Source organism: Sparus aurata, chromosome 23 (assembly GCF_900880675.1).
Source record: "Sparus aurata chromosome 23, fSpaAur1.1, whole genome shotgun sequence".
In the NCBI taxonomy this organism is placed as follows: Eukaryota; Metazoa; Chordata; class Actinopteri; order Spariformes; family Sparidae; genus Sparus; species Sparus aurata.
The window spans coordinates 18,414,782-18,429,578 of NC_044209.1; the positions used below are offsets into that span (position 1 = coordinate 18,414,782).

Sequence of the window (14,797 nt, forward strand, 5' to 3'; positions counted from 1 at the left end):
ACTGGGTATTTTATGATTCGATGTCTGTCTGTCTGAGCTCCTGTCACTTTAAGGCCCAGACGCCTCTGATTGGTCAGCTCACACACGCCTGACCCAGTGCCGCTAACGACAACAAAGCAGCTGCGCTAGCTGCGAGACATAAATTATGTCAATGTGTGACTCTGTGACGGAGTGAATTAAAGGCGAGACTACTGACGTGGCGTTTCAGGAGCAGTGTTTTCTGCGGGAGAGAGGAGCTTCTGTTGTTACAATGCCAACATTTTTTTAAAATAACGTGCCATAATCCTGTTTTGTTTCAATTGTTCTGGCAAACACACTTCAAAGACAGCAACGCAACGACTCACATACTTAATGTACTTACACACCCGCATACACACGACACTGAAGTCTTCAATAGAGAGGGGCGGTCTGCTCAAACATTTGCAGTGGAATCTGAGAGAGCGGAGAGAGGTGGAGGACATGATTTGGCAGTTTACCCCCGGTGTTTGCCTCAAAATTTTGACGCCATGGCTCGAAGTCAAGCTGAGAAGTTTCCCAAGACCTGCTCGCCCGGCCCGCAGGCGGGTGTTCCACATGTAAGCTGTGAGCCCTTGGCCCCTGAGAATCTGCGTCCCCCCCACCCCATCCTCCTCGACCGAACCATAAGTCAGTCTGCAGGGCACTGCGGGGGCGCGAACATGCCCGACCGCACCTCTGATGCCACCGTGTTAGCCATCGCCGGGTTTCCTCCTCTGCATGTCGAGACCGGTCGCCTTGCGGGCTGAGCAAGCTCGGCTCCCATCACACCTCCCACAATAAATCGTGCATCAGACATTCACCTCAAGATGTAGGACGTTGTTTTGCGCTAACGATGGCACATTTAAATGAAAGTTAACCTGAGAGCAAAATTTGATTGTCAGTATATAGATGTTACACTTTACCTTCCAACTTTCTAGCTTCATACAGTGCTCTGGACTTTATTTTCCTCCGAGAACAGCTCATTAATATTGAAAAGATAAAAATTCTGAGTTTGAATTTCTTCTCCAATACTACTGAGTGCCCCGTGAAGACAGGGAGCAGATATAGCAGGTACATGTGACGTGCTCATTAGGCTGCTTTAATGAAAATGTCAGGGTTGGGACACACTGGAAGGCCTCGACAGAAAACCTTGAACGGAAAGATGATATTCATCACAAAATGTTTCTTTTTAGCCATGAAAGGCTCTTTGTGTCGACAATACAGCGACGGAGCAAACACATCCTCATGTGATGGACAATTTATAACAAGCATTTTATTTGTGCTTTTTCATTTTGTGTTATTTTTATTTTTACAATTGTAGAATATGAGTCAGCTGGGTTTTTTTTATTTGACCTGATTAGCAGCCCACTTTTTAAAAAAAGAAAAACAGCCAGAGTTTGACAAATATTTTAAATTTTCAAGCAACATTCATTGATGGAAAAGTAACTGAGTACATTTACTCCAGTACTGTACTTAAAGGGGCACTGTGTGGTTTTTGGAGAAGGAGAATAATGATATATTTATGAAGTGGTAACACAAACTGAAATAATTATATTTTCCATAACTGAATAAGTAAGCTGTTCTCAGAGGAAAATAATGTCTTCAGAACACAACTAGAGAGGTGGCAGGGTCCGCCACATATATACAAAGTAAAACAGCGTGGAACTGTGTTGTCCTTTAACGTCAGTCTGTTTGAGTCTGTGAAGATTTTTCTCTTCTGATTAAAATCTCTTCTCCAAAACTACATAATGCACCTTTAAGCGCAATTTTGAGATAGTTGTACTTTACTTGAGTACTGACATGATCTGCCAATTTACACTCCGCCTCCACCACATTGACCCACATAAAATACTTTGACTCCTCTCCATTTATTTGAAACCTTGAGATACTAGTTATTTTGAGGCTGAATGTTGCATCAAAGCCAAAGTAGCACTTAAAAAAAAAACTGTATTTAATCAACAGTCACAAACAAACAAAAAACACTAACTCTGATTATCAGGAAAAACTGTCTGGTAATCAATCGACCCACAGAACACAGTATATACATATACAAGATACTTATATCACATACTTCTAAAACTGTTACTGAAGCACTCTTGATATGGATGACATTCACTTCTACCAGAGTTATGTTTTAACACAAAAGTTCAGTTTTTACGGATTCAGGTCACCAATCAAATCCAAACTCTCTAACTCTCCATGACTACATGTGGACTGGTAACTCACTGGTTTTACGGATTTGGTATCTAAAATTGAACACATGGATTATGGTGACGGAGCTCTCTTCACAAAGTGTCCTTTGTCCTCACAAAATGCAAGAGCTGGAGCAAATCCAGCAGAGTAGATTTCGTTTTTAGTGCTGGGACACGTTTGTTTTTGCTCCAGTTTTGACAGACCTGATGCTGAAAACACTTTGTTCAGATCCAGCAGCTACATGAAGTATTAATAAGTTCATGCGTCATTATATCGTTATTACTATTGTTATTACTGTAGCAAATTATTTTAGAATTACACCCTGCATAGCTTGCTGCAAATTAGAAATCACGAGGGGATCATCCAGGCCGATCTTTTACGCACAAAAGAGAGAAGAAGAAAATTGTTTTAAGATTTTATAGACGAAGAAGGAGATAGTCATTCTAAGAAACATTTTAAAGAGAGATTTTTTGCTTTATTAAATTTTATATCTGCTCTGTCAGACCCCAAAATTAAAAGGAATCCAAATGTAAAAAAAATAAATAAATAAATAAAAAGCAGAGCAGGAGCTTCAGTGTTAAAATATGTATAGTTAGTCTGAATCATCGCAGTCGCCGCCAGGTCTTCCTCTGGAGGTTTCTTCGGGCTGCTGTCCCCCCCTGTTGGTGCACGTCGTCACTGCTCGGAGCTGAGACCTGGAGGCTGCAGCAGCTCCGGAGCGGAGCTTCACTCAAGAACCGTAGCTTCACTCAAGAACCGTCCTCTGCGCGCAACGCACACACACGCGTGACACTGCCCGCATTTTACCCAAGACACAAACAAAACATCGGTGCTGCTATCTGCGAACATCCTCCCCTCGTTTTTTTTTTCTTAGCGGATCCCATTAACGTCCCATGCAAACAGCTGGTTACAAACGACTCAGAGACGGAGACAAGTTCAGGCAGGAGATTAAAAATTAGATATGTCAAGCTCATACGGATGAGAATTTTGTCAATCTTGGGATGAGTTGTATGGGTATTGAAATGATTTTTTTTTTGTCAAATCCGAATAAAATAAATGACGTTCTGTATGTTCTAACAGTCATGATGATGATTCTATCTGCTGGAATCGTGTGTCCGTCTTCAAATTAAAGAAAAAGACAGGATAGTCAAATTATATCTCACTTATAAAAGCACATTATTTTATAAATCTGTAGTTAGGATTTCAAGTTATACACTCTCATTTTCAGGGTGTGATATTTCAGTTTTCTTTTTCGTCTTTTTTTTAAAGTTACATTTGAATGAAATGAAATGAAATGAACTGAAATGGTTATGAGGGGAAAATACACCTTTTTCCTGCCTGACTCGGTTTTTCGCTGTTGTTGACTGCATGAGCTCTCCAGAGCAGAGTCATGTTACGTCTCCGCCTCCAAAAAGTTTCCCCCAATCATTTCCTCGCCCTCAAAGATAAATCCAGGCATCGCCTCCTGTGCCTGTAGACTCTTCTGCACAAACCCTCCAGGAGCACATCTCCCGCTCCCGCGTTTCTCTCCAAAGTCACACTTTTACAAAGTCTGAGCATCAGAAAAAACAACTTTGCATTGTTGCCTTCTTGTGTGCGAGATTGTGAAAAAGTCGAAGGAGCGTCTGAAGCTTTTACTTTTTTTTTTGGCTTTCTTTTATTTTTGGACTCTAAAGGATTCGGGTTTGCCAGTCGAGCTGTGCGCCCTCGCAAGGCTGTCACTGCAGTCTTTGGACACAGCGCTTTGGATTTAGAAAGAAGGTTTTTTTTGTTTTTTTTTTCTACTGCAAGAAGCTGCGCGTTCATTTTCTCGCATGAATCTCCTCGACCCTTACCTGAAGATGACAGAAGAACAGGAGAAGTGTCACTCCGACGCTCCCAGCCCCAGCATGTCGGAGGACTCCGCGGGCTCGCCGTGCCCGTCCGGCTCCGGCTCGGACACTGAGAACACCCGGCCGTCCGACAACCACCTCCTCCTGGGCGCAGAGTACAAGAAGGAGGGCGAGGAAGAGAAGTTCCCCGTGTGCATCAGAGACGCCGTGTCCCAGGTGCTGAAGGGCTACGACTGGACGCTGGTGCCCATGCCGGTGCGCGTCAACGGCTCCAGCAAAAATAAACCACACGTCAAGAGACCCATGAACGCGTTCATGGTCTGGGCTCAGGCTGCACGGAGGAAGCTGGCCGATCAATACCCTCACCTGCACAACGCGGAACTCAGCAAGACTCTGGGCAAACTTTGGAGGTAGGTTCGCTTTGCTTTTTTGTCCCCACATTCGGAGCGCGCTTTTACGCGCCGCTGTGCGCACCGCACCAGTTATTCGATGAAAAAGCACCACCTGCCTGCTGAATCAAGCAGAGCTGTGCAGTCAGAATTGCATTGTGCATTTCAAATTAAATTCCTCTATGTTGCCTTTTTTTAAATTAGAATTTTGGACACGCTTCTTTAACTCCCATGCTCCAGTGCACGAGCAGGATAGGACTTGCACAAACAATTAAATGCAATGATTACGTTAACTATAGTCATCGCTCTCATCAGTCATCAACAGTGTCTTGTGCTCGCTGGTGACGGAATGCATTTTAACGTGAAACGCGCAACTCTATGTGATTATTTTCAGACTGCTCAACGAGGTGGAGAAGCGGCCGTTCGTGGAGGAAGCCGAGCGCCTGAGAGTGCAGCACAAGAAGGACCACCCCGACTACAAATATCAGCCGAGGCGGAGGAAATCGGTCAAGAACGGGCAGAACGACCCGGAGGACGGCGAGCAGACGCACATCTCCCCGAACGCGATCTTCAAGGCGCTGCAGCAGGCCGACTCTCCGGCGTCCAGCCTGGGCGAGGTGCATTCACCTGGAGAGCACTCAGGTGAGATAAGAAAACGATGATTTAAACTAAAGAAACAAAGACAGCTTAAATAACTTTTTAAGTGTTTAAAAAAAAATAAAAAAATAAAACCTCATTCAATTTGTTTCTGTTCCTGGAAATCAAATCTGTAGAAGTGCTCATAAGGCCTTGAACAGACACCTGTTAACGTTTAATGATTAATGACTGGTCTGTTTTACAAGCCATCATGCAAATACACCTGTCGTAGCGCCAATAAACTCCTCCTCCTGGCAGCATTCACATTCACATTCACACACTTCACTTTATCACAAGTGCTTCCTTCAGATGGGATCTCTCACAGTGAGGCTAACTCTGCCTTCCTTTCCTCCACCCAGGTCAGTCCCAGGGCCCTCCGACTCCCCCGACCACCCCCAAGACAGATCTCCCCGCCAGCAAAGCCGACCTGAAGCGCGAGGGCCGCCCCATGCAGGAGGGCACCAGTCGCCAGCTCAACATCGACTTCGGCGCCGTCGACATCGGCGAGCTGAGCAGCGAGGTCATCTCCAACATGGGGAGCTTCGATGTTGACGAGTTCGACCAGTACCTGCCGCCTCACAGCCACGCAGGGATGCCCGGGGTGACCCAGGCTGGCTACACCGGCAGCTACGGCATCAGCAGCTCCTCAGTCGGCCAGGGGCCCAACGTAGGGGCCCACGCCTGGATGTCGAAGCAGCAACAGCAGCAGCAGCAGCAGCACTCTCTGACCACCCTGGGCGGAGGAGGAGAGCAAGGCCAGCAGGGTCAGCAGAGAACCACCCAGATCAAGACGGAGCAGCTGAGCCCGAGCCACTACAGCGAGCAGCAGGGCTCCCCGCAGCACGTCACCTACGGGTCCTTCAACCTGCAGCACTACAGCGCCTCCTCTTACCCCTCCATCACGAGAGCACAGTATGACTACTCAGACCACCAAGGCGGCGCCAACTCCTACTACAGCCATGCAGCAGGCCAAGGCTCCGGCCTGTACTCCACCTTCAGCTACATGAGCCCCAGCCAGAGGCCGATGTACACCCCGATCGCCGACAACACCGGGGTGCCCTCCGTGCCTCAGACGCACAGTCCGCAGCACTGGGAGCAGCAGCCCATTTACACGCAGCTCTCCAGGCCGTGAGGAGGCGGCACAGCACTGACTGTACAACAAACCATCTCATGCGTAAAAAAGACTTCTCTCTGCCTTTCGGGGGGGCCCTCGGTCGCCGCCACGCCACACACACATCCTTTCACTGCCGACAGAAAAACACCACCAGGACTTTTTTTTTTTATAGTACTGAAAATATATCTTTGGATTGGCTCACAACAGTGCCTTTTGTATTGGTTGGAATTGTGATTATATTTTTTTAGATATAACGTTTAAAAAAAAAAAGAAGAAGAAAGAAGCTTAAATCCTCTGTGAGGACGTACTGGTTTTTAAAAATATTTTAGTATGTACTGTGTATGTGTTCTGCTCTCGCCCATCAGAATCAGTGTCATCAGCATCCTCATCGTCGCGACCCGAAGGTCTTAACACAGCCTGAAGGAAGCAGGAAATGCCGGGTAGTAAAAAAAAACACCCTCAGTGGCCTTACTTCTCACTGATGTATCTTTTTTTTCTTTTTTTTGTACAGAAGTAAGAAACAGCTGTTTACTGACACTGCCGTCTTATGGTAGCCTACGTTCTGCTTTGAGTTTTTTTTTTTTTTTTTTGTACTGTACATATTTCGATGTCATTCCCAGGAGACGCAAGAGTCGAGCGACGCAGGTTGGAAAATAGATTTGAATCTTTGGCCATCAGTGAACTAGTCAAATGTTCTTACCTTTTTTTTATTCTTCGCTTTAGCTCAAATGATTGTGTTGGAGACGCTATAGCAGGTGCCATGTAACTCTACTAGAGGCCTTACTGTGTTGGTAGATGTAACTGAGCGATTGCTTGCTTTTTTTTTTTTTTATCCGGGTACTGCCTTGATACCATCGGTGCCACTGGAGCTGCGGTAGGGAGGCTCTTTCCACTGGCAACGAAGTGTCAAAAAAAAAAAAAAGAAAGAAAAAAAAGAAAAACTGCAGCGTAATTCTGACTTCCTGCTTGAGGAGATACAGGAAGTGACCTTTGACCCCGACTCTCCTCAGCGGCCAGCGGGTCTGACTCTGGCGCGCTTCTGCTGTTTTCCTTACAGCCCCCATCCTTCCTCCTAACCTCCTATTTGTTTTTTCTTAATTTATTCTCTAGCATTAATTTTATTTGAAAATAACTATTTTGCAATTACTTTTTTTTTTTTTTTTAATTCAGCAGCAGCTAATGGAGATGGTTTGCTGTCAACTTGTGGTACAAAAAATGTGTTTATTTATCATTTGTAAATGTTTTCCGTATAAAAAAAAGTTCCTTTTTATTCATGATCTAGTTTTATGTACAGATTACTTATAATTACATGACGAGTCTCTCTCTTAAAAAAAAAAAAAGAAAAGAAAAACTGGAAGTTTTCTCTTTTTTTTCATGCTAACAAAAATGAATTAATGGATATGGAAGCTGTTTTTTTTGTTTTGTTTTGTTTTTTGTAAAGAATTTGCTGGAATCAACAGGATACTTTTTGTTATTGGAGAAAAAAAACCCTTGTGTTCCTCATTTTATATTCTATATCATTAGTTCTCATTTTGTCATCTTCTTAATGCAGTTTCCGTAGGTAAACATGGCGTCTTAAAAAGCTTATCTTTTGTATTATATTGTTTGCAATAAAAACAAAACACTGAGAAATATGCAGTCGTCCTGTGCCATTGATTATCCGCATGTGACTCTGAGGGGTTAAGGCTTTTACCAGTTATGTATTTTTTATATTTAGAGTCTGAATGAATTTTTTGTATCTTCATCCATCTCATATGCAAACAACGGAAGTCAGTGAGATTGTTTTATCGTGACGCGGATAATTTAATTTCTGCATTAATCAGAGCCAGCTTGCCGGCTAACCACATGGTTAAGTGTTGGTTGGAAAATAAAAAAATAATAAGAATCATAATATTCTAGGTTGGGAGCGGCGCTCGTCGCTGCTGGCTTCTCAGACCATGAGGTCACGGGTCCGTTATTGCCACGGCCTATTGAGAAGACGTATGTCCGCACCTCCCCCCGCCTGTATACACAACAGCTTAAAGAAACAAACTAGACACTGAATATTGTTTATCCGTCACCGGCCAAGTAATATAGGAATAGGGCTGACCTTAATAAATCAGTGACAGTGTAAACACAATCAGGTACTATAGCTTTGTGTTGAAACTTGAGGCCTGCTTGCAGATGACGTCTCTTTCCTCACATCAGCCGGGGCTGAACGTTTCCCCTGCCACCCACCGCTGCGCCTCATCCCACCGCCGTGACCAGGGCAAGTTCATTTGGCTCGACTCTGGGAGAGGTGACTCAAAAACATCTCTTACGTGCACAACAGAGTTATCGGGATTGTTGCTTTCACAATACATATGACAATTCTGCAACTGAAGGCCGCTTTCTTCCATCTGAATATAAGCCCTCACTGGCGTCATTCTGCAGGACTTCCTCTCATAATTTCCTGATTGGTTCTCCTGAAAAAGGAAGCAGCCTTTTTTGTCTAACACCACACACGTTGCATCAACCTGTAAAGAGGAAATAAAATTAAAGGGCCCCTGAAATAGTTTGTTCGTCACATTAATTCATCTACAGGCTGATGTTGGCAGGGAAGGATCGCAGGGTGTGAGGGCAATCTTCGAGGGCTTACGGGAGGCTTACAGTAAATGTTGGAAAACATTGTGTTTTGTGACCATCGCATCAATATAATAATAAAACCTGTGGAGATGCCAGCTTGTAGGTCACTCTCATGCTCTGTGGTTGGAAAACTCTGAGCGGTGGTAATGTGTGCAGCTGAGGAGGGAAATTACACTTGTTTTGACACAATAGCACCCCATGGAACCCACTGACTGATGGCATGTGTCAGGAGAGAAGATGTCAACCAGTGGTGGAAAGAGAACTGGAAATCCTCGAATCTTATAATATACTCGATAACAAGTAACTACTGGTATTGAAATAATATCTAAATCAAAGGGGATTCTGTTTCTCACAGCTCCTTCTCTGCTCTGTGGTCAGAGTTTTGTTCTTTCCGTCTGTACGTCAGGGTTTTCATGTGATCGGATCGCCTTATCGACACCGAAAACTGCAGATGAAGAGTTTAGATATTGACTCAGATTGTTCTCAGTACTCTCTTTCAAGTAAATAGTCATGCAGTGATGTTTGCACTCAAGTAAAAGCACAAAAGTATTACCATTATTTAAGTATTAAACTGAAAGTAAAAGTTTCATTATGCAGAAAAATGAATATCACGTTTAAACTGTAATTTTATCTGTTTATTACTCTTGTGTTTAAGTATTTTTAATCCAATTTCACCATGTTGCTTTAATTCTTCCTGTCTGTATTTAATCCAATGACATATTTATCCGTATATTTTAATTTTAGGTGCGATACATTGCTGTTGTTTGTAAATGAAGACAGTGAGGTTTTTGTATTTTTAAGGTCAAATAAAATAAATGTTATTGGCTTGTAATGAAAATGAAAAGTTGAGGTGATCGAACTACTTTATACAGTTTTATCTGCTGGGTATTTTGTGAATTTCAACTGGGATCGATAAAGCTTCTGTTCTCAATCTGCAGTAGTTACTTATTCGATGAGTAAGTTTGTGTCATTAAACTAAATCAAAAAAGTAACTAGTAACCATAGTTTTCAGATCAATCTAGTGGAGACATTAAGTGACACCTCATGTAAATTCTCAAGAAAAGTGAAAGTACCTCAACGTTGCACTAAATGTGCTCAGTGTCTTGTCGGAGACGTTCGATATCTCTGCTCTGTCTTCCTCTGTAATTTTGCTTCAGTCTGCCGCCCCTCTTGTGTTGATGTTGCGTTGCGTAACATTATTGTGTTTTCAACTGACAAAGAAATAGACAAATAAAACGGATCAATATGCAGCCACTTCAGCTTTGTTTGGTGACCCTACGGAGGGCTTGACTCCCCTGTCTTTGGTTAAATATGACGTCTGACATCTTTTCCCTCTGACAGTGAGAATGTGTGAAGCCCTGAGCCAACCCGCCTACCACCCCAACAGAGAGCCCCCCCCCACCGTGGCACATCCATCACTGGATCTCCAGTGGCTCAGACCTGCAGGGAGGCAGCAGGGCCTCAGGGCCTCACGGGGCAAAGGGAAGGCCGATGGACTGGAGGGAGAGCAGATAGGTGCAGGAGGAAGATCACAGGGGAAGGACAAAAGAACCTCAGTAATCCACTTTGTTTATTTCCCAACCGAGGAAATGAGTTAAGGACCAATATAACTGAAATATTGAAATATTAAGACGGGTGCTGTCTGAGCTGGCTCCAGCGGGCGATCCTCACGCAACACTCAGGACGATCGGCTCCTGATGGAAGATGCTGTCTGAAGAGCGCAAACCGGGAGCCAAGATTTCTGTTCGGCAAACAACAGGAAATGTGGTAAACACAGGTCCACGCTCCTCCGGTTTCAGAGAGTGAACGGATCGTTTTTTGCTGAATTTGTTTCTCTTTTCGGCTTGTTGGCAGCGCGCGCACATGGGAAAATGTGGAGGGTTTACATTTGCGAGTCCAGCTCCTCAAAAACAAATCAAACTGAAATCAGGTTATCATATTATCGCTTTTGGGACGTAATCGTTCTCTCAAAATCAAAGCCCGTGATGAATGATAATTTGCCCAATGATTATTTCTACTTGGAAAGTGATTGGCCTGATGTGAACAACACGGCTCCATGAAAAACAAAAGCTAGCAACCCGTTCACAGGTCATACATTGATCTCGTTCCTCTACAATCTCATTAATTTATGTTTGAACCATGTCTTTGTTTCAGTGACTGACTGTAAATAAGTACAGTTACTCAAAAACTGTATTTGAGCTTATCGTAGAGTTTTATTTTCAGGGCTGGATGTAACTTATTAGTCAATACTCACTGTGATTGGGTCATTTTTGGGGGTACTTGTACTTTTATGTGTATTTTTTTCCAAGACTGTACTCGTACTTAAAGTGGCAAACTCAAAGATTTCCGGAAGCGATAAATGCAGGTGTATTGTTGGACCTCACCAGCTCCCAGAGATCCAGTGTCACCTGTGTGACATCAGTCAGTTGTTAGTTTTATCGTCCACTGTTATCAGACTTTTCTTTCCGCCATGACCATTAGCAGTAACGTTAACCGTTCACTACCAATGCTAGCAGAGACCAGGACAAACAAAACTGTTATATCGTGTGCCAACCACCTACTCTCTCTGGCCGTCCGACCACTGCTCGGTGAACACGTCACTCACTAACTGTGTTGCTTGTGATATTTTCCAGAGAAAGTTGCCACCTACACCCAGTCGTTGGTATTACAGCCAATGCAGGGGCTTTCATTGGTGGGCCATCGGCTCAATCATCATTGTGTTACCTCATTCGGTAATATAGCCGATATCGACTTAACAGATATTTATTTGCATGAAAATAATGAAAAGATTATTACATCCTAATTGAGTGTTGGGTACAACCTCAATTAATATCCAAACCTTCCACCTCTCATTTTTGTAGCCAATAATAAACCCCGACGCATGGACAGAAACTCTGCCGGTTATTGATAATGCATTAAACATCAGCAGTTAAAAAGTAACTAAAACTCAGTGTAGTGTTCCAGCATTTCTACTTCTAATTGAGTAATAATTCAGTAAGGTTACTGCACAGAACTCATTCCACCAGTGTTGGTAACTTCAGTCACTAGTTACTTGCATGCTGCATCAGACTAAAGCAGCACATTTTTAATTAATAAAATTGTCAATCAGATTTAGACGACCAGGGATTGGAGGGTTACTTTGTAACGTGTATTCTGATACGGTTACTTATTACATCTTAAAAAAAGTAGTCAGTAACATAATCCAAGTAAGTTGATTACCTTCCATTATTAATTATGAAAATAAAGACGAGAGAAAAACAAATATCGCTGGGATGACTTTTATTTCATCTTAACAATAGCGAGTGTGTATTCTGCAGGAATTTCTATATCCTGATTACTCAGTCCCATTACATGTATTCAGTTACTCCCAAGCCTGTGTATACTACTGACCTTTACTGGCTCTTTTGATACCTAAGTATCTTTACTTTGACTCAAGTATAATTTTGAGGTATTTATTATAAAACTCCTCTGTTTAATTGTGTCTACTTACATTATGGTTTGTTTGAGCGCTTCTGGGTATGGATGACAGATGGTGTGTTGATAGAGCAAAAAAAATCAAAGAGGACCCTTCCTCTGTGGTGATGGCCACTTTCAGTACATTTCATCAGAAGAGTGTGTCATGTGGCGTTGTCACAGAGTAGCACCCCATCAGGAAATGACATCAGGATTGAGGCTTTCCCTGCGTGAGACCATGGTGACTCATTCGCTGGGCTCGACACAGACGGCCTTGCCTAGTAGCAGCCCCAAACATAATGATAACTTTTTAATATGTTCCATGCAGCATTCTGCCAAGAGGAATGATAGTGATCACAGAGACTATACGAAGATTTAATTTTAGAAAATTAATCAGAACATTTTCAAAGCAATGTGTAAGCTCAGATATTCAGGCTCTTGTTGAAAACCACGTGCCCCGAGCCTCCTGACCTCGGCTCAGATGGCCTTGGCAGCAGCAGAGTGACCCCTCCGAGCAGCAGGAGTGCCCTGATGAATGTTTCCGAGAAGGATCGGAAATGAGACCAAATTTTTCTTGCTTTTTTCTTTTTCTTTTTCTTTTTTTTTTTTGTCAGACAGGCCTTTCCATGGGCAATTTTCCCAGGACGACCCCATTATTATTCCACAGAGACGTCTGCCCCCTCCAAACCCTATGGGTGGTCTTTTCTGAAGGCGAAAGGAAGAGGAAAAGAAAAGAAAAAAGGGGGGGGGGGGAAGCTGGGGATACACCCGCGGAGACTGGACGACAATAAAATACACAACAATGTAAAGCGGTCAAACAGGACTCCAACATATTGCGGGCTTACTGTTGCAAGTTTCAGGAGAGGAAAACTGTTTGTAACCAGGTTTAATCAAGACCTAAATGTCAGATACATGTGTGTATTTATATTAAGACCAGTTTATTTACCGGTTTCCATTCCTCTGTTTAGATTACCTACATGGACAGTTCCAATTGACCCCCACATTGAGTTGCTTTTAAGTTGTCCAGTCCATAAAATTCTTTCTTAAACCAATAAGGAACATCCAGTGGAGCTGCTAAATCACGGGGGGAAGGCAAGCTGACCACAAGGCCGTTTCCATAGAAGCTACACCCTCAGCTGAAAAACTACTATGTGCTGATTCAAGTTGGAAGCGAAGACAGGACACATTCCCTCCACCCTGAGCAACATACGCCGTGAGTTACACGAGCAACAGTCGTGAGAGTCAGCTCACTCTTGGGAAATTATATTTATTTACAACCTCCCCTCCCCTCTTGTCACCGTTCGCTCACTGTTTTAGGAAGTGAGACTTTGCCCCACGGCCATCCATCTTGCACCGGCCCCATGAGGACATCGGCCTGTGCCAAGAGGCCGAGCTGGGGCCAGCCCGCTGGAACCCTTGGTGAGCTCCCTGCCTTTGTCTGAGGATGTGGAAGAAACCTGGCACCGGCCCGAGGTCAGCGTCACAAAATTATATTACCATAATCCCATTAAGTGTGTCTGAGGCCTCATGAGCTCCAGCTCAGTCTGGGAGGAAGGTAGGTGAGCGCTGGCAGCGCGTGGATGTGTGGCTGAAGACCACAGACGGAGGATAGTATGAGATGGTTACTTCCCTGCACTTTAAACCTTTGTGATATTTCTGGCTTTAAAGGGGCACTACGTAGTTTTGGAGAAAAAATTCAAACTCAATCTCATCTGAAGCATCCCAAAGCTCGCGTTGCATCGCAGAATGTGGCTGACTCCTGCCTGCATGACCCAAAAAAAAGCATATAAAAGTGCCAAGCAGTAAGAAAAGTCTCCGTAATTGAAGCCAGGAGCCCAAACAAGATGATGGATCAAGTGGGTTTGTCTGTAAGCCTCACATAATCAAGGTTTCTCATCCTTATCTTTCTTATCCCTCGTCGTTCAAAAGAGGATTCTCTCCAGTAATAATGAGATTTTCCATCCATCTTTGCATTTGTTTCCAATTAAGATGCCGCGAGAACAGTTTGGGCTGCCTAACAGGCCGCGGATATAGTAGTTTGTCTTTGTAATTCCCTCGTCTGTACCTGGTGAATCTCCGCGGAACATATCGTTTTACAGATGCCCATTGGGCAAAGGTTGTATGAGGGGACGCAAATGGACATGTCAGCAAAACTGATACTATTCTCAGAGAGCACGAGAATTGAACATAAACCTAAATCTGGCAGCCAATCCTTGAGGCTGTAATATATTAAAGGGAGAGAGATGATCTGAGGTGTAACACAGGAATGCTGCCCAGTTTTTGTGTTGCTGTCATGTGTTACATTGTGACCACAGCTATGGAAGAAACCGCCATAAATCGATCACAATAATCAATTTTCTGCCATTCAACATCAAAGGAGACATACAATGCCCATTTTCAGGCTCCTAATTTTATTTTATAGGATTGAATAGGATTACACGCTTTAATGCTCAAAAACACATCAATCTCTGTTACTGTCCAGAGCTGCAGCTTTGTATTCGCTCTGTTACTAGTTCCTGTCTCTTTAAGGCCCTGAATACCAGGTCTCCTCTGATTGGTTGGTTCACACAGGCCCGAGC

General features: G+C 43.6%; 1 protein-coding gene across 1 annotated transcript; it reads left to right on the plus strand.

Moving 5' to 3' along the window:
* Positions 1–3,649: 3,649 nt before the first annotated feature.
* Positions 3,650–7,795, plus strand: LOC115576255 (transcription factor Sox-9-A). The gene is made up of 3 exons (XM_030408765.1): positions 3,650–4,432; positions 4,806–5,053; positions 5,407–7,795. Exons 1-3 carry the CDS (start codon positions 4,005–4,007, stop codon positions 6,177–6,179), a joined length of 1,449 nt encoding a protein of 482 aa, XP_030264625.1. The 5' UTR covers positions 3,650–4,004; the 3' UTR covers positions 6,180–7,795.
* The last annotated feature ends 7,002 nt before the right edge of the window (positions 7,796–14,797 follow it).

What these genes read in the sequence shown, in the direction of transcription:
- LOC115576255 (XM_030408765.1), top strand. Translation starts at nt 4,005, where the DNA reads ATGAATCTCCTCGACCCTTACCTGAAGATGACAGAAGAACAGGAGAAG. An exon ending in ACTCTGGGCAAACTTTGGAG is followed by an intron (nt 4,433 to 4,805) that starts GTAGGTTCGCTT and finishes GATTATTTTCAG; the next exon opens with ACTGCTCAACGAGGTGGAGA. An exon ending in TTCACCTGGAGAGCACTCAG is followed by an intron (nt 5,054 to 5,406) that starts GTGAGATAAGAA and finishes TCCTCCACCCAG; the next exon opens with GTCAGTCCCAGGGCCCTCCG.